The sequence below is a fragment of the Telopea speciosissima genome, chromosome 5 (genome assembly GCF_018873765.1).
Source record: "Telopea speciosissima isolate NSW1024214 ecotype Mountain lineage chromosome 5, Tspe_v1, whole genome shotgun sequence".
Taxonomy (NCBI): Eukaryota; Viridiplantae; Streptophyta; class Magnoliopsida; order Proteales; family Proteaceae; genus Telopea; species Telopea speciosissima.
In genome coordinates this window covers 23,927,711-23,947,876 of record NC_057920.1, presented here as the reverse complement: position 1 = coordinate 23,947,876, position 20,166 = coordinate 23,927,711, and the positions used below count along the sequence as shown (strand labels likewise).

At 36.7% G+C, this 20,166-nt stretch overlaps 1 protein-coding gene across 3 annotated transcripts; it reads left to right on the top strand.

The window, feature by feature from the left end:
• Positions 1–6,881: 6,881 nt before the first annotated feature.
• LOC122661976 (zinc finger CCCH domain-containing protein 14-like) lies at positions 6,882–19,720 on the top strand. 3 transcript variants are annotated; one of them, XM_043857505.1, is made up of 12 exons: positions 6,887–7,117; positions 8,161–8,261; positions 8,346–8,520; positions 8,597–8,887; positions 8,983–9,073; positions 9,309–10,075; positions 10,191–10,305; positions 10,905–10,960; positions 15,837–15,943; positions 16,037–16,124; positions 19,292–19,502; positions 19,642–19,720. In XM_043857505.1, exons 1-12 carry the CDS (start codon positions 6,986–6,988, stop codon positions 19,650–19,652), a joined length of 2,145 nt encoding a protein of 714 aa, XP_043713440.1. In that variant the 5' UTR covers positions 6,887–6,985; the 3' UTR covers positions 19,653–19,720. The 3 variants fall into 3 exon arrangements, with proteins under 3 accessions (XP_043713439.1, XP_043713442.1, XP_043713440.1); XM_043857504.1 differs by having other exon boundaries at positions 6,882–7,117; positions 19,292–19,720; XM_043857507.1 differs by lacking the exons at positions 10,905–10,960; positions 19,292–19,502; positions 19,642–19,720 and having other exon boundaries at positions 6,886–7,117; positions 16,037–16,129.
• Positions 19,721–20,166: the final 446 nt, after the last annotated feature.

Genomic DNA, 20,166 nt, shown 5'->3' with positions numbered 1-20,166 from the left:
GCTGGAATTGGTGAGGGAAGAGAGAGAAAAGATAAAGAGGAAAACCAGTGGTGGGCAAGTGATGCAACAATAGAGGAAAAAAATAGTTGAAATGCTTTTTGTTTCATCGAACGGTCAAGACAATGCCAATATGTAAGATTTCATAACATCCAGCTAGTGCATATGTCATTTTCCTTAATATATAAAAAAAAAGTAAAACTTGAAAGGTTCAAGGATTCCTATTCCGAGGTTAAGAACCAATTAGGTGTTCATCCAGAATCTTAATTAGATCAAGTGGAAGTATTTATCGGATATTCTTTTGGATTACCTAAAAAGGTATAAAATCTCTTCTCTATTGAGAGGTCTGAAGACATCAAATTGTATGATGTTGTTGTAAGATTTAATAGGACCTTATAAGGAAAATTTCAAATGTTATTATATTGGAATTATAATTTTGAAATAGTGGTGAATATTTTGAATTAGTAAGTGTTGTTATATTGGAATTATGTTTTTGAAATAGTTGTGAATATTTTGAATTAGGATCAGTTAAAATATGTATCTAATGAGCCTTTTGAATAATGGAGTGGGAAAAAGCCTATTCCGTGATTTCTTAAGATATAAAGACTGCATAACATACATGTGAAAGACAGCTGAGAGTTGAGATGGAGTCTATATGAGGAAGATGCTATTTCTTTGGGATACCCGATAAACAATATAGGCTTTTATAATCCTGTAGAATATTTGGCTATGGTTTTTTCTTAAGAGGATTGTATCACTTCGTCATAAGATTCTAAGAATAGGGCTGGTTTGCCGATCTTTTGAAAAAGATAGTGCTTGATTTTTTTTCTTTTTGTTTCCTTCTGATGTAAAGGGTAAGGGTTTTCATTGTTTGAGTGATTAAGAGTTCGAGCTCCCGTAGTTTGGGGTAAGGCGGCAATGTCCCCCCCCCCCTTGAATTTGATTTTTAATTCCACTTTTATTAATAAAATTTTAAGGGCCTCCCCGGGTCCCAAATAATATTCGGGGGTAAAAAATTAATAAGAAAAAGAAAAAGATTCTAAGGACATAGAAGAGTTCTATGTGTTTCAACTGAATCGATATTTGTGACTACCAGTTTTGTGAAACATCCTTGAAAGTCTCAATGTAGTGGGGGGATGATTAAACCTCCTACGTGCCATACCCTTCTTGTAAAGGAGGATGACTTGGTCGAATAGTTCTAAAAATGTGTCTGGTTATTCGGATCAAACAGACTTTTATTGAAGCAGTATAGATCTAAATATGGAAAATGATAAAAGATCAACGCTTTAGAATTGACTCTTTACATTTGGACCAAATCTGAATTTTTATTGATCTACTATGAGGTGCAAGTCCATTAGAAGACAAAGATGGAAGATAGCGATCAAAGCAAGACTGTTGACAAAGGCCATATCCTAGGGGGTAATAAAATCTTTTACCCAGTAGTGATGAGGAAATCCTTTAAGGTTTTATTGTTCCTTGTTGCACACTATGATAGTCATAGATTTGGCAGTATGACGATAAAACTACTTTCCTCGGTTAATATCTTAAGAAGGTATTGACATGCAGTATCCATAAAGTTTTTATCTTTCTAAGAATATAAAAGCAAAGTGTGTGGATTATGAGATCTAATTTCGATCTCATGACAATTTCTATTATCCAAAACATTTTCCTTTGATTATATATCAAATTGTTTGTTTTGATAAGATTTTAGATGGACAATGTGTTAAGTGGGAGTGAAAAGTGTTGTCTTGTTCTACATGGACTTGTTTAAAATAAATATTTCAAGATAAAAAAGTTGGATTGTTGTCAATTTCATCTCAAATAGTTGAGAATTACTGAGAAGCAAATCTTAGTTCGTGATGTTGGTAATTGTCGATTTTAAGTTATACTAGATTACTTGTAAATTGGCAAGAATGTCATAGAATCAATATTAATCAAGGTTTTACATTTCAATGATGGTGATGTCTTTTGGAATGGTACCAAACAGTAAATTTTTTTAAAGATTTTATTATAGTAGTGGAACATCTGGATATTGGTTCTTAGCTAGGATGTTTGGTTGAGAGATGTTCTTGACCAAACAAGAAACTATTCATGAACTGATAGAATATATTTTTTATTGTCCAAATATGTGATAATGAGAAGTTTTACACTTGCATGAGGAATACAAATTGCATCGTGTCAAAAGATTGATCCAGTCAGTTGATCAACTCAATGAATGATCTCTTAAATCACTTAACAAAGGGATTGGTGAAGGATGCAAACATATTCAGAATATGTGAAACAAATTGATGTCTTTGATGTACAAATGAAAGATTGTTGAAAATATGTCTATTAAATTCATATTTTTATTAATTAAATAAATAAATTTATATGATTTATTGACGGGCCTTGGTAGTCCTTAAGTTTTGACCTAAAATTGTTCACGACTAAGGACGAGACTGAATATCCCATTTATATGATCATCACATTGTATGTACATAAGGATGGAGATTCTAGGGCATTAGTACAAGTGTATATACAGTGTGAACTTTGAACTAAGATCATACAAAATTTTCACGTGTGTGTTATTATTACATGATTGGGAATAGAATTCTTTTTTGTAGTGCATAGTTGGTCCTTTGACCTGAGGTATACTTATCATTATGATTATGCATTGTGAGTTTTGACGAACCAATGGTTGATGTAACACCCCACATGCATGTCATAATTATTTTTATTGATATTTAGATGGAATTGAATATTTTTATAATTCTATGAATGTTTTATTATATTTGTATTATGGTGGGAATGTTCTATTGTTCTCTGATATTATTTATTGATGTTGTTATATATTTTAATGAGTTTTAGTGCTACTAGAGTAGTGAATTGAAAGGATATTAAGAAGAAACAAAGAAGTTGAGTCAAAGGTGAGGGATCCATGATTATGTACTATAATACAATGTATGCATGTTGTGTGAGGGAAGCATGGGTATGAATTGTATAATGTTATGTGTTTATTAAATGATGCTTGATTTATATATTGTTATATGAATGAATGCCATGAAAATTCTTAAAGTGTTTACTTGATACTACTTGGATGTTGTAAGAAGTATGACATGAGATGTTTATATGAAATGCTAAGCATATGGTTTATGAATGTGATATGAATCTGATATGCCATGCAATGAAATATGTATGAGAACGATTTCACATGTTATGCCAAGAGAAAGCAATGAATGATTATGAAATGAAAAAGGTAATGAAGAGATGAAGTAAATGAATGAAAGAGAAACATATATGTATGGTTAATGGTAACTTTGTAAAACATCCTTGTGACTACCGTCCCCTTTCCAGTAGGGGTTATGTACTAGATAAGGGCCTTATGATGAGTAGGACCACGTTCGCCATAGGGCTCTAGTCTCTTGAAACAAGGTGTAGATGTGGCCTACAATGAACTAGAGCTTGTCCTTCCCCAAGGCTATGGTGCTTGGACACATGGGAGTAGACATGTCTAGTATATGTTTATAGATGAGGATTCCTCCTCCAAGGCTCCGGTGCTTGGATACATGGGGGCCTGTCTATATTAATATGATGCTTATTAGATGAGGGTTCCTTCTACAGGATTTCGGTACCTGGATACATGGAAGTAGAACCCGTCTAAATAGTATGATGTTTATTAGGTGAGGGTTCCTCCCCTAGGGCTCCAGTGCCTGGATACACAGGAGTAGAGCTCGTCTATAATGCTCACCCTATCATCCTCCCCAGGGCTGCAGTGCCTGTGAATACGAGTAGAATAATGATACGAGGTCAACTACTACCCTCAACAGATTGTGCAATACAATAGTTCACTAAATGGGCAGACCTGATCTAATTAATTAAGGAATGAATTTCTAAGGTATGTCATTTATGTCTTTGTAACCATTATCGTATATTTGAATGCTTGCATGTATAGAATCATGTGTACCTTACTGGGCGTAAGCTCATCCCATTTATGTTGATATTTTTCAAATGAAGAGGCTTGTGCGACTCTAGTGTATGTGAGTTGAGAACTTAAGGTTAGGGCCCAAAAGACATTTCATGATGTTATAAACAGTTGACTTTTCGAATTATAAATAACACTTTGATATGTTAGATTCAGAATTTTGTATATACATAAATGTAGCTATTTGTCACTAGTGCATCAATTAACTCTTACTTAACCTTTATGCTTCCGCTGTGTTGTATGCGATACTGGGACTTTTGCTACTACCTTTACATATTTTTTTGTGACCTTCTGGGTTGGTGCTCGCGAGAGCAGTGCCTTGAACCTTTTCTGGGTTCGGGACGTTACAGTTGATGTTTCATTGACTATATATCAGTGTATTGGATTTGCAGTGTTCGGCCGTATTCAAAAAAAATGTTCAACATGGAAGTCATTGCTTTAATTGAGAGCATATAAAAAAGAGAGAATGTCTATAATTGATTGGACACAAATTTGGTACCAATGGCGTTTTGGTAAAATTATTTGGAAAGATTTGAAAATTAATATTATTTATTTCTATTTATTTTCACAAATATTTCTGAAAATGTTTTAAAGGTCTAATCGACATTAAAAAATCTTTGAAATGGCATTTTCGATAGACTATGGTTCTAATAGAAATTTATACATGTCCTATTGTGATATTATATTGTAGAGGGACTGATGTGTAATTACTTACTTAATTTGGGAGAATTTGGATACACCTATTTGGCTGTGTAGGTAAATACCACATTGAGAATGTGGCAATGATCTGTCACGTGGCATGTTTGATAGAATCTCAATGGGAGATCCTACTCCTACCCGATTAGTACAACCCATCAATATAGTATATTTATTATTGCCCATAGTATTTTAGATAATATCCATTGAATAAAGGATTTTTGATGAGAGATGAAATCTCACATCAATATTAGAGAGATGATGTGCAAGAGAATTTCTCTACATTTTTGAATTGTGAATTCAAATTACACCGAAGTCATACCATTTTAGGATTTGATCTATAAGGTATAATTTAGGGGTTGATTGGTGATTGACTCCAACATAGAAAGCCAAATCACCAATATCCTCTAAAAGAGTTTTAAGGAGATATATTGAGAGATAAGAAGGAAATCATAACTCTCCCAACTAATCTCAACCAATTCTTCCTCTCCCAGTTGAGGGTGTCAATGTGGAACCGAATAACCTGAATTGATTCAGACCGAATAAAATATGGTCAAGTCCTCGATCTGAAAGATGTGTTTATAATTCGGTTCGGTCCGGATTTGGATCTCGCCACTAAACTGACGGATCTAACCGAACCCGAACCGAATGACCCGCCTTGTTAAAACTCTAATAGCTTTTACTGCTTTAACGCTTAAGCCTTAAGTTAACCCTATGAATACGATTCTGTAGACTTCTTGTTTGCTACTTTGAAACTATAGTTTTAGCGTAGTGGCTGATGGTTTGACAAAACCAGGGTTGTTCGACCAAGATTGTGCTTCGAAAATGATATTCTATCATGAATATGGATTTCTCCACTTATGTGTAGGGTGATCTCTAGTCTACAGGAGCCATAGTAGCCATTGTGCATTTGTTCTTAGCCCTTGCATGATGTACAATTGTTGTTGTTGTTGTTGTTGTTGTTGTAGTATCACTACTTTGTAGAAAATAATGATTCATGAGACTCTAATGTATCCAGATAAAAATCGGATAAAGTAACCAGATAAGAATCGAATACATGAACCGAATTGTAACCAGATCCAAATTGAACCAACCATGTTTGGTTAGAGTATTCAATTCTAGAACTGATCCGGACCTTGGTTTGGATCTGGATCCCACTGCCACTACTTGGAACCGAATCGGAACCAAACCGAATACCCGGTTCCAAACCGAGTTACACCCTTATTCTCATTGACTTCCCTTCTCCATCTCTCTTGTTTGAGCGTGTGAGGTACAATATTGAAGTTTTGTGAAAACTTTACTAATTGGTAGTGGTTGACTTGACGGAAACAAAAAACTAACTAGTGTGGTAGGAAGAACTTTCTATGAAACGATTAACTGATTAAGATTGCGTGAAGGTCTTGCACTAGCAAAGCTAAAAGTATATATAACAACTGATCTTCCCCTCGTTTGATTAGAGTTTCTGAATGATCGACCCTCCTCAATTCCTCCCAATAGAGAATATGTGCTGTCATCTAATTTTAGATATCTGTTTAAACTCGTTGTTAGAGTTTTAGACAATTGCCAAAAAAAAAAAAAAAAAAAATAATCCAACCGTTCTGAAATCATTCCTAATTAATGACATTCCTCTTGCTCTTTTTGTCAGGTGGGCCCACTACCATCTCTGACAGCTGGTAACAAACTAAGAATGGTGACACTTTCAGGTGTGGGCTCCCCGTGATTGCCATTGGCTAATCACCCCCAAATCACCCTTAATCACCATTTAATCATTCTAATCACTCTAATCACAAAGATGCCCAAAGGCTAAAAGCTACTATGGTTCGGCGCCGCATTTTCCTGGCGTAAGATAGTTATTAGAGATGTAAACGGATCGGCTTCGGCTTGGATAGTATTATATCTGCATCCGCATTCGATTAGCTTTCGGACGAATTCGGATAGTATTAAACGGATACAGACACGGATATGGATACGGATCGGATATTTTATCCGTTTACATATAAAAATAGCTTTTCGAATAGTTATAATCTATTCGTATCCGTATCCATTTAGCTTTTGGACGGATTCGGATAATGCTAAATGGATCTGAACATGAATTCGGAAGTGGATTTCGACTATTCATTTACATCCTTATTAATGGTTATAGCCCTCTGGCTCTCACTGTATACATGTGTGTACTGTGTGCGGGTATATCATGTTTGTCTATTCTGGCTTTCACAGTTTCACTCTCTCTCCGGGTTTGCTGATATATTAGGAAATAAGCAAAACCTCTGCTGCTGCAGAAGCCAGAAATCTCTCTCTCTCGTTCTCGCTCTCTCTCAGTCACACATCATAATGCAAATCTTCTACGCAAACCCTAGATCTTTCAATATGGACAGGAAGTCACCGTTGGCGATGAAGCTCAAAGCATCTGTTGCAGAAAAGCTTGTTGAATTTCTCGGGAACTATTCGGACGACGTACTTGCGGTACTGTTCTTCGAGACTTCTGAGTTTGCTTATCCAAATTGAGTTTTCTCCTGACGTTTTGGATTTTTAAAAGTTTTGGTTAGGTTCAAAATCTTATTTGCTGGTTTTATCTTTTTAGATATTAGTTTATAGTTTATTAGTGCTCCTCAGCGGGTGATTTATTAAGGATTGAGGTATAGATAGTATATTAATTTTCAATCGATGCAGGCATACTGTGATCTATTTACTTTTATCCTTTCACTTGCTGGTCGCGATTATTTGGATGAAGTGTTCATATTCATTTCTATCTCTGGTATCCAACGAAAGGAACCGAGAAAAATTAATTTACGGCTGTATGTTTGAATTGAACTTCATAGTTATAAAAGAAAGTAGATAGGTGACACTTGGTCAAGTCCGTTGGATATCATACATTGACGTCTAAATGATACAAGAAAGCAGGCACGAATTCAAATTTATCTAGTTTGAAACTTTTGGCCCATAGTTCCAACCTTTCTATGTATTGATTGGTTAGAAGGTGATTAAGTGGTTCCGAGTATTCGTTTCCCCTAACACTTCTTTTTCTATAAAATTTGTTAAAGCAAATGACTGGAATGCGGTCTTTTTCCAATTTTGTTAGTCCGTGTTGTTTTGGGAGCTGCTTATGGGTCTGGTTTGGGTTCCATTTGGTGGATTTCTGGTGTTCTGTCCCAAACTTTTATTTTATTCGGCGGACTCTGGTTGGTTATTGTTTCTTTGCTCTTATTGAATTATTTTTGTGACAATGGGAAGTTTTTTATTGAATATGTAGTTACTACTACCTCAATTTGCTCGTCAGCTAGTCACTGTGTAACAATTTAAGAATGAAATGTTTGGAAGTTTATAATGACTGTTGCATGCTTTGTAAAATTTCACTCTCCTCCTGGCTAATGAGTCTAGCAGTGGGAAGTCCTCACTAATTTATAAGGATCCATGCCAACTGTGGTGATGGTTGCTTTTTTGTTCTTCTAAGATACTCTGTGTTTTGACTTGCCCCGTAATAGTTTGTCATCTCTTTCTTTTCATAGGAGTACATTATTGTGCTTGTTTGTCATGGCAAGAATCAAAATCAAGCAAGGGATGACTTGGAAGCATTTCTTGGTGAAAAGAGTTCAGAATTTGTATCATGGTATTTGATTCTTGAAATATTTGTCTTTATAGTTAAAAAATTGAATTTCACCACAATTGCTATAAGTCATGCTGTTTTGGACAGGCTGTGGGATCTTATCCTGAAAAATACCCATGAGTCAGATATACCTATTAGGGCATCTTATGTACAAGATGTCACTGTAATGAGTGTCGATGATGAAGATGTAGACAGGAAACAGAGAAGCAGCAGGTTGATGGACCTTCAGAATCATGACACTGGCAATGCTCATAACCCACTGGTAATTACAATTTGCTAGTTTTATGTGTCTGATGTTTGAGCATTAACTAAATTTGGTGATATCATTGTCTTTGCAGACAATAAATGAGAAGTGCCGCAGCATATTAGTACATGGCCATAATCTGGTTTCCTCAAATCATCTAGACGATTCTGAAGGCTTTCAACGAAGGCGCAAAACAATTGTTACAGATGAGTTAAATTTAAAGGAGGCACAGGCTCGGGCATATAGAAGTAAAATTCTGAAAAAGTCTGGAAAAATAGAGGATACCGTTGATGAACCCTTGTATGGCACTTCAAGGTTGAGAGGATCTTCTCGAATTTCAGCTGGTGGTGAGCAAAGCATGCAATATGTCAATCAAGATAAGAAGGTTGACAGAGCTCTAAGCCTTCTGCCTTACTTTGTCGTCTTTATTCTTAGCACAAGATCCTCATCTAACTCCAGAAATTGCCTATCGTAGAACAGATAGTCAGCAGTAATTGCAATGCAATGTCTCGTCAACTTCTGCATTCATCACAGAGAGAGCTGGTTTCCAGGAAATTTCAGGCTGTTACAGGTAGGATATTTGAGAAGACTTAAGGAACTTGTTTGCAAATATATAGCTAGTTCTATTTTTTGTATGTTGTTTGACTTTGAATATTATGATAAGTGCATGGTATGCATATAAAAAAATCATGGACACATGCATACAATGCTATAGGTGTGCATGATTGCATGCCTTCTTAAAACCTCATGCAACTTTCATGCTAGTCAAGCACAAATAATTATTGGTGGTTTCTTTTTTCATGCAGAAAATCCTCAGTCTAGCCGCTGTTCTGTGGATAATGCTGTTAGAAAAAGGATCTCTTCAAGAGCTGCACATTCTATTTCTGACCAGAATGCCAGGTCTCGAGGCAATGTGTGGGACAGATTAGGAAAACCTTGTGAATATGACACCGCTTTGAGAGATGTGCAAATTGATGTTTGTGCAGTTCCCATTAACCAGAGGAAATTATTGGAGCGTGATGGTGAAAGTCTTGACCAGTTGATGCCCTCTGTTCCTGGTTCCATACTCAGTAGGAAATTGAAGGCAGAAGTTCCTAAGATTGATAATAGCCGTGGTAATATCCCTATGATGAATTCTGATGACCGCAGGACACAAGAGAATGGAGTCAATATCTGCACGCTTCGTGATGCAAGTAATGTTAGGCAGAAGAGGCATTTTGCTGAGATTGGTACTGGTCCTGGTAGTGAGTCGGCACCTTTGGTGGATGTCAAGGACAGGCATCTACAAGAGAAAGAAACAAATAAAGATTTCCAAAGAACATCAGTTGCTAACCATGCACAGAGCTTGAAACATGTTGAGTATGAAACTAGAAGGTCGGATGGCCAGGACAAGTGTCTTAAATCTGATATTGCACCCAGTGTGAGGAAGAAAAAAGTGCCTCCAGTAGTGACTGGGGAAGCTGTGGATGCTGCTAATCAGAGTCTGGTTTTAGTTAATTGTCCTTTGTCAGCTAAACAAGAGACTGTCGATAGTGAAAACAATGTCAATGCCAATCCGAAACCTGTGCAAGCTGTAAGAGAAGCTTTTCTTAAATAAAAATGATCATTTTGTTTTTGTGTTCTACCTTAAGGGAGGTCTTTACTTACTTGGTCAACTTGTTGAAATATCCAAGCTTCTTCTCATGCAGCAAGTGTTAGATGTGAAACTAAAACTACGTCAAATTGAAATGGAAATGTCTAAGCTTCGGTCAAAGCAGTTAGAGATAAGAAATGATGGCAAGTTTAACATATTGCCAACTTCTGGTAAGGCACCTCTGTTCCTGTGCCGATTTTATATATATTAATTAAAATAACTGATGCATTCTAGGATCTCAACTGCTGCTAATATTTAAATTTACTGTTAGCCATCTGAAATTTAATGTTTGTGGCATTTTCTGCACATCAGCTCCAGTTTGCTATGTACGGGGTTAGTCAACACTTCGGAGAGATTCTTTTGATAGTATATCGAATGAAAAGTTATGACTTCTCTAAATTTGTCAAGAACAGTTCAGTCATGCTAAACAATAAAGGAATTATATGGACTTGTTTTTGGTTTCTGAATTATATAATGATTTAAACTGTAAAAACGGCACTGTTTTTTCTATTTTTTGTGCTTATGCAGATCACTTCATTTCCTCCTCCAAAACCAATGCAGTAATTGGTGTTGCTCTTTGGAGTTCTGAATTATGTCCTAGTTTAGATGTCCAGGCTTTTTTCTTTTTTGCGTAGTGAAACTTTCCACTATGACTGTTGATGTTGCCTAACCATGACTAGATTGCTTATGTTAATGATTGTAAATTTACAAAACTGTAGGCTTCTAAAAGATCATTAGAGTGGAAAACATTATTTATTATTCTTTGCAGGTGCGCTGGATCATCCTGATGAAGATGTTGAGTTGAGAACTGTTTTTGTGACAAATGTAAGCACGATAGAATGTTTATGAATGCCTTTTGCATTATCTCTTGATGTATTTTAATTCCCATGAATGCAACTTGTTTCTTTGCTGATCCAACAGAATTAATCTTTTAAGAATTTATAATGGATGTTTTTGTAAATGATATCCATAAAAATGAAACAATGATTAAATGGTGTAGGAATGTCAAAAACCAGGATTTTGGCATGTAAAGATGGAATAGTTGGAGTAGAAGGAAGTGAAATGTTACTTAAAGATGTTACATATATGTGGAATAAATTACCATATACACAGCATGACCTTCTTCTTGTTATTTGTTGTGAAGTGTGTGATGTTTAGACATCTATTATCCATGGATGAATCTCTTCTTCACTGGGCAAGTATATAGCTGCAAGAATCCATAGAGAAGGAAGAAGGATATTAGCTTTACAATGGGTGCTTCATAGACATGTCCATGGTTGAGATAGTTGAGCCAAAATTCTTCATTGAGATGCTTTTTGATTTTTGTGATCTCCTAACTCCTAAGCATAGTTTGAAAACTCGTTTCGTTTCGGTATTTTGGGCTGACTGAAGTATCCAAAATTTCAGATATTTCGGTCGAAATATTGTATTTTTTCAGCAAGCTTTTGGTAGGTCATTTCGGTGGGTTTTAGGCCAAGTTGAGGCCTAAAACTTCATGGAAACCCTATTTTAGGCTGTATAAACACATGTAAAGTTCCAAATTGCAAAAATAGTCACCCAAAATGGTGTTTTGGATTTGCACCATTAATTGGCAGTATACTGTTGAATCCTAATGTATAACTTAGTTGATTACACATACACATTGTTTAATACTTTAAGTACTAGAGGAAATAAGTCACATAATAACTAATAAGCAATTTAAACAAGTAAATTCACTTGGAAACATAAATTCAATGACTCATAAGTGATAACTTAAGTTATAATATTAAGTACAATAAGTCAATAATAATAACAACTTAACAAGATGATATCAATATCCCAAATTCCCAATACAAATCAGGTAGTCATTAAGTGATTCAAATGTTTACAAATATTCTAATAATAATTACTCCGTCGTCCAGGATTGACCTCGCTCATAGTCCGATGGAGCCGACGTGCGTTGTTCTCCGACTGTAGGACAAATGAATGCCACGTCATAGTCTGGGAGAAGAAATGAGTGTAGCCATCCACAGTTGCCATGTAAATTGCATCATCAACATATTGAAGGTAATCATTGTTGGAGTTATTAGCAAGGGAAGTACTGGTCTCTCTTCCGTATTCAATCCTGTGTTCTCCAAGTGCTTCCGGCGTAGATGCGGCGAAGATTCGAAGGCCGGTACACAAATCAGCAAAGAGAAGGTGAAGAATGAAGAACACAAAAGAAAAAACCACAAAAGAGCAGCCCAATTTTGACCGAGACTAACGAGTTTCTGTCTTTTGTATTAAGTGATTTGAAAAGGGAATCTCGATATTTCGCGAGATGCAACAATATCTCGAAAATATCACGAGATGATCGAAGTCTCGATCGAGATTTAGTATTTTTTCATATCGAAGTATCATTTCGTTTCGCCCTGGTCAAGATACTCGAAGTTCTTGAGATCTTGACCAAGATTTCACGAGTTTTAGTACTATGATCCTAAGTAGGTTTTCCTCTAGGGGCTGAGCTCTTGATCTTAACAGTGGTTCACTTTAGAAAGAGAAAGTGTGAAACCAATATCTAATTTCTGGATGCCATATTGTTTCTTAGTGAGGCTTGAAAATTCCATATCCATAATCTTGGTGGTAATATCAGTTTTTTTATGGAGTCATTGGATTTAAGGTGAAACATGTTAAAAGCTTGACTGTTGGAGTTTTTTGGGTGGGTGGGGGTGTAAAGCAGTTTAATGTACAATCTTAGGTCTACCTTTGCAGTCCCACTGTAGATCTGGTGGCAGCCCAAGAACCCTAACTCTAAGTTAAAGAATAAGGGCCAAAATTGAGGAAAACAGATAAGAGTTCGTGCATGACAGGTGGAGGCAGATAAATAGCAGAAGTTGGCTTATTTTAATGGAAATAAGCCTTGGGCTGGGTTTTATATGCTTTTGGACTTTACTCCAATGGGTTTTCTTTGTAATAGACCACTTTTATGGGCCTAAAATATGGGTAGGAGGTAGGCATACGAGATTTACTTTATTAGTTTAGTTTGAGTGTTTTATTTCATTAACTAATTGTTGTTCCTTGGTTGTTAAGGATAGGATAAAGTCTTTTTTTTATTCTGAATAAAAAACTATATTCCTACTTTGGATAGAGTTTTAATAATAATGGATCTCTATTCCCATTATGGATAGAGTTTCCTATTCTTTCTTTCTTGTTTTAAGTACACTTATAGTTTCTATTTAAAGGTTGCAAGGCCATAAGCCTTCATGATTTTTCAATGAAAGAAAGCTTGGTTTCCTCAAGTTCTATGGTGAATCAGAATCCTGTTGTGGTGATTCAACAGGTGGGTTGGTGGTGATTCCAGGTCATATCCTTTTTCTTTCTAAGTTGCTGATATACAATTTGTACTGCTATTCATTCTCTAATCTGAGTATTAACTGGTTGCTGTTCTGAAGGTTTCTGTTTCTGTTGTCAATTATCAGTTATGGACTTATCCTATCTCTACTAAGATTCTTCATTAACTGATGATCCAACCATTGGATGGGCTTGATATTCTGATATAATATTCCCCTAAATATTCTAAGCCTTCAATCAGCTTTGGGTTTAGTTCTGATATTTTGTTGTTGAGTTATTTAAATTCTCTTATTCTGGTTCTACAATTCTTTTATGAGATTCCTTGTTTGAGTGGAACTCTATCAGATTTCAGAATTCATGCCATCTGATTTTGCTGAAAATTTGGTATGTTCGTCTCCTATATTTGAGTAGTATTTGACCAGAATTTCAATCATATCTGAGCCTTTGTTTCTGTGCTATTGAGCTTTCTTTCAATCTGGTTCCTATTTTCCTGCGATTCTGGAAACTTTTGTTGACCTTGCATCCTTCTTCTTCTGCTAATTTCTGTCTCTTCTGTAGCAACTCTTGCTTTAGTAGATCCATTTCTTTGTTTGAGTAGGATTGTTTCTGGATTCTACTGTTCCTGCTTCATTTGTTTCTCTTATTTCGTCTAGGAGTTCCTCATGTGGTATTTCGAGTTCAATCTCTTCCCCTTCTTTCAACAAGCAGTGTGAGCGTTACCCAACCCAACTAGAGTGTTTGGTGATGGATTTTTTTGTCGGTGAAGTTTTTTGATCAAGAGGAATGATGGATTTGTTCAGGCAAGTTGATATTGTAGCACTTGACTGGTCGGATCAGCTTGACCCAGACAACCGATCCAACCTGGGTTTTTGGTCCAACAAGGGTAGGAAGTAGTTCAGTTAGTCATGATGTCTTTTATTTGTTTTGAGTTGGATACGTAGGGATAAGCTATTTAGTTTTAGTGTTGAATTGCAAAGTATTCTTCAGTCTTAGAGTCTAGTTGTTTTCCTTTAAATAATTGCTTGTACCCAACGTTGGAACACAGAATTCAATAGAAATTTGGTTGGGTTTTCGCTACTTGAGTGTGTGATGAATATGTGATCCCCTCTCTCCCCTGCAACTCTAAGACTCTATCTCAGATTGCTTCTCTTCTCTAATTGGCCCTCCACCAATTTGGTATCAGAGCTGAAGTTCCCCATCAATCTCTCTCTTCCCTCTCTTAAATACCCGTTACTGTTTCCTTTTTCCCCCCCCCCCCCTTGAGCGATTCACCCCAGCGGTATCAAACTCCCTTCTAGGTTACTGCCAAAAAAAAACAAAAAGAGAGAGAGAGAGAGAGAGAGAGAACTCGATTTCTCTCTTTCTCGTTCCCTTTGTCTCTCTCTCTCGCGTCCACCCTTCCTTCCCCATCCTACTGCATCACCCCCTAACCTATTGCATCAACTAAAACCCCAATCCCATCCATGTGATTCCCACAGGCAACCCCCGGTGACCTTGATTTAGCCTCCCCCCCCCCCCCCCTGGTTCTAGGGTTTCGCCAGCAACAAACTAACAAAAGGGTGTGTCACATCCTCTTGGGGCGTCAGTTGTTGTTTGATAAGAAGACTCAACATTGTGGTTATGAGAACATGTACTCCTTCAAACATGGTGGATTCGAAATGAAGTTCCTCCCAGCTTAGGATCATCCGACAATCAAGCTTCTGCAGACAACAGGATCTTTTCTCCTCCAACATGTTAAGTCAGATGGGCTCCTCAGTCCTTGTCCAAACTTGACAGAGTCGAGTTCTTTTCATAGGAGAATTGATGCAGTACCACTTGACTGGTTGGACTAGTATGATTGAGTTTGGAAACCCAAAACCAGACAGAACCGGTCCAACCTGGGTTTTTGGTACAACAAGGATTGGAAGTAGTTTAGTTATGCTTTTTGTCTTTTATTTGTTTAAAGTTGGATACAAGGAATAGGCTCTTTAGTTTTAGAGTTGGATTGCAAGTTATTTTCAGTCTTAAGAATCTAGTTAGGAGTCTTGTTGTTTTCCTTATATATATTCTAGTGATGAATATGTGATCCCCTCTCTCCTTTGCAACTTTGAGACTCTATCTCAAATTTCTTCTCTTCTCTAACCGGCCCTCCACCACAAGTGGATTGAAAAAGGGAGAAGTGCAGAAACACTTTTATGTTACCAAATGCCATAATACCCCACAGATTCACTCCTCGTAATGGAATCATGAAAAATCACTTCTAGCTCAGGGTCACTCCTGTAGAACAGAATGTTATCAAACGACACCTTCTCCTCTCATTTGGATTGTCTTGTTGTATTTTATCTAAATTTTTCAATCTGTAATTATATTTGTGAATGATTTGTAGCATATACTTGTTTTCTATGAAACCTAGGTCCATTTTGCTGCCACAAGAGATGCCTTGTCATTGTACTTTTCAAAGTGTGGGACGGTGGTTAAAGTTATAATTCTTGCTGACCCTGTGACTGCTCAACCAAAAGGGTATGAATGTTCTATCTTCACCTAATTCTTTGTGCTAGTATTTTTCCATTAATTATTAAAAGTTGATGTGCAAACTTAAACTCTGTCTTTCAGGTCTGCTTATATTACTTTTGCTAGCAAGGAGTCTGTTGACAAGGCTGTAGCAATTAGTGGGACCTCGTTCCTGTCCAGGACTCTAAAGGTAACAGTTGTTTCTTTTTCTGCAAAGAATAGTTTGGTGTAGTATTCCATGTAAAATATTATGTCGGGACTCGGCTAATTCAAAGGTGGCTGGGATTAGGCTTCCTTAATTTTATTTGGAGAAGAAAATGATTCTCAGATGAACTCAGAACTGACTTTTAAAATTGGTCTTCATTTCCAATTTTAACTTGGCTCAGTTACTGATTTATAGATGATGTCAAGTGAAACATATAGAGTTTTTATGAGGAATATTGGTACCAATTTAAGATTGGGATATTTGCCCTCGATATTATTTTGTTATTTTTCTGCTATCAAGTTATTCAGAGCAATGTAATAATTTTGGCTGGTAATAAAGGGAAACTGAGCTGACAGATCCGCTTTGGCTTGTCATAGATCAACCTTCTTGGTGATGCAGTTAGGCATAGGGATAATTAGAAATATTTATGTAATATTGTTTCTTTTTAACTTTATCTTGAAGATTTGGTAATGCAGTCTGAAAAATTCAGATTATGGATCTCAAATGTAAGTAGGCTGAATGATCAAATCTGTGATTATAACTGAGATAACAGAAGCAACTACCTTGTTCAGTGAAAAAATCAGATTGATTGAAGAGGAGGAAAAAGAGATGAGATTGACTGTTTGGGAGGAAGAAGAGAGAAGAAGAGAAGAGAAAGAATAGAAGAAATCAGGTTTGGGATACCATTCTCGTATGCACTGCTCAACAACACCAAAACTCTTAAATAAAACTCATATTCTTTACTCATACCATGTCTAATTGATGTTGTCTTACATATATAAAGGCCTTTTAAAATTCCTAATTTGACTCATAAAAGGACTCCTAATGATTCTAACACACTCAATAAAGTAAATAAATTCAAACGGAACTCTATCTAGTTACTAGTTTTTCTAATCTAACTCATGCACTTAACTTAACTATTAATCAATCCCATGTGCTAACGTTATCCCCACTTTGTGAAGGGCTTATAAATCAGGCCCATTACAATGGAAACCCCAAAAAATAAAAGGCCCACCTATAATATAACTACCCAAAGATCAATTTCAGCCCATTGGGCTGCCATAAGCACCTTATAAGCTTCCCAAGCTTGGATATAGGCTTCCATACGGGATTAATGCCTAATCATTTGGATGGTTAGGAAAATATTTAATGGGACATACGAATTGAATTTAGCTTTGAACTTGGCAGATGACAAGCTACTTGGTTCTGTACCAATTAAATGGTTACAATTTTTCATATGATAGATGACCTCCACATGATCAGGAGAGGCTCCTCAAGATCAGGCTTCCACATTCAGAACTCCCCCCCCCCCCTATTAAGAGATACGGATGTGTTTCTACAATCTGACAATCAGATTTAGAAAGCCAAACCCGCAAAACAGAATCGCAATGAAGTAGGATAAACCAGAATTAGAAGCAATTAAATAACTGGAAATCCAGAGGTCAGGTCAAAACCAAAAGCTGGTCCTAGGTTGCTAACAACCTGCAGAAACTAATCCCCAAATTCAAAAAAGGTCCAATGGTTGGATCTGAGATGGCAGAACAGGACAGTAAATAGAAACTAGAAGAATCATAAATAGAAGGTAAGAGGAGTTCATGTAAGTTCAAATCAGCAAGGCCAATTGGCTTCAACTCTTGGTCGAATGGAGATTCTGCAGAGAAGATACTCTCAAAGTTTGAGCCAAATCAGATGGCTGGATATTCTGTTACATCAGGAGTTATTTGAGAACAGAACAACAGAGAAACTGGGTATCGTAGGATGTTCTTTGGGGAGAAACAGAACCGTTTCTAAAACTAGTATCAGCAGTGTCAGTGATAGAGGATTCCAATTTCCAGAGTAGAAATACAGGCCAGACCACAGATTGGATTACTGCAGAAATAAAGTAAAACAACCCACAAGAATGACTTACTGATATGCCGGTTCGCAGAAAAACAAGAATGAAAAGAAAAAGAGGGATATGACCACCTCTGGCCTGCGATTGGCTTCACCATCAACCAGTCCTCGGCTTCGCCACCAATGGGGCTTCTGCTTCACCACAGGAGCACATTCAGTTTCGCCACTGAATAGTAGATCAATCTGTGTTGCCATAAAAAATCATAGGAGGCTGAGTCCCCCTACCACTTTATTTATAATTTCAATAGATAACAATAATAGAAACTCTCCTTGTGTGGAGGAGGTTTCCTTACTACCAATCTTATTTTTTAAAATAGAAACTACAGAATTAGTAACTATTCTAACTGATTACATGCAATAGCTAATAACTAAAAAAATAAAGAAAGTTTCCAGCCTCCTTAGCCCTCTAACCAAAGAACTAATGAACCAGTTCTTGTTTGAACCAGAAACAGGTCATAAATCAGAACAGCAGGGCTAGGCCTGGTTCTGAATGCTCTTCTTTCTAAGCATGTATTGCTTGAGCTCTGCATCAGATACATCAACTCAACATAATCTTATCCCAAGTAAGGTTTGGTACGTGAATCTTGTTCTGTTATTTTAATGCTAGGGGTTGACTACCTGGATTCTGTCCTGCAATTGCATCTTAACCATGGCTATATGTTTTATTAAATCATAAATTCTCAGATCTTTCCTCATGCCCATTTAAATGTCCATTTAGAGCCTTCAACTCGTGCCATATCACTTTTCACTGGTGTGCTCATTAGTCTTCATCTTATAATTTTGAGAAGTTAGTACGACCAATTAAATGAATCATACTATGGTCTTCTTAAAGACAATGCAGCTCCTGGGCTACCCAGGCTTTGGGTCGACTTGATCTATGAAATTGAATTAGGCAGAACTAGTTGGTGGTGATTAATTTAAGTGCAGTCTGGTCAGTTTTGGTGTTTCTGTTGATTTGATTGATGTCAGGTAGGCTGTCTGCTATGAATCTGTCAATCCATGATTAATCCTGATGTTCACCTTAGTCTTCAATCAAGATAATATATTAGAGGGTCATCTTGTGGATGGCTTTTCGAGCAAGTCTTTCAAAGAGGGATTTAAACCCTTTGATTGAGCTTTAAGAATTGAAGTTTCACCGAAGTCAATGGTGCACAAAAGTCATACCATCAGTAGTGGATAATAATTTATGAAAAATCAGAAGTGAATTTTAGAGTGCTTCTATCAGCATTTACTTTTCCTGACAGTTACTCTTTTATCAGGTTATGAGAAAGGCAGAAGTACCTGCTGTAACTTCATCCCGGTTAGCTGAAAGTCCTCCACAGTCATTGTTCAATAACACCAACAGAAAGGGTATCCTCCAGAGACAATATACCAGCTCTCATCTACAATGGCGGCGTGACCTAGTTGAAAATCCAGAGCATTCTATGTCTGCCCCAGGAGTTGCATCGGATACACCCAAAACTGTAGAAGATAAGTTGTTGTAGATCTGCCTACTGGTAGCTTGCCCATTTGCTCATGTCACTGTGAACCAGTGGGGTCTTCTATCCTATGGACTAAACACAGCCACATGATTTCATTGATGTTGGTGGATTACACGAACATATTGTAGGGTCCACTTGAGAAAGGTCAAGCTCCAACATCTGACATCAGATGGACAGTATTTGGTGGATCCTGAGATCCATGTGGTTTTGTAAAAAAATGAAAAGAAAAGAAAAGGTCCATGTGGTTTTTCTACAGTGCACAGGTGCATGGAAATTGGGAGAGGAGTGCTGAGGTCTTGTAATTGTCTGTTGCTTCTGTTGCTGATAGATTTTGCACCTGCCTATAGTGGATTTAGCTTAATCAAGTCAGGTTGATGTCAAAATTGTTATCAGGCTTGCAATATTTCTGGTTAGTTTTGCAGTACAGAGACACTTTTTGATGATTTCTGGCCGGAAACTAAATTTTGGTATTCCTCCAGCTCCTAACCATTTGTTATTTTGGTTTTGCTGGGTTCCATTACCTGTCTTTAGGTCCAAATATTGTGAAAAAATATATGGTGATGTTACACACACACACCACCCTGTTTTTTTGACATTATATTTTTTTGGAGAGGACTAGAGGGTGGAAAATTTCCTTCAGTGTAAACATATCA

What these genes read in the sequence shown, in the direction of transcription:
- LOC122661976 (XM_043857504.1), top strand. Translation starts at nt 6,986, where the DNA reads ATGCAAATCTTCTACGCAAACCCTAGATCTTTCAATATGGACAGGAAG. An exon ending in GTGACTGCTCAACCAAAAGG is followed by an intron (nt 15,944 to 16,036) that starts GTATGAATGTTC and finishes TCTGTCTTTCAG; the next exon opens with GTCTGCTTATATTACTTTTG. An exon ending in TCCTGTCCAGGACTCTAAAG is followed by an intron (nt 16,125 to 19,291) that starts GTAACAGTTGTT and finishes CTCTTTTATCAG; the next exon opens with GTTATGAGAAAGGCAGAAGT.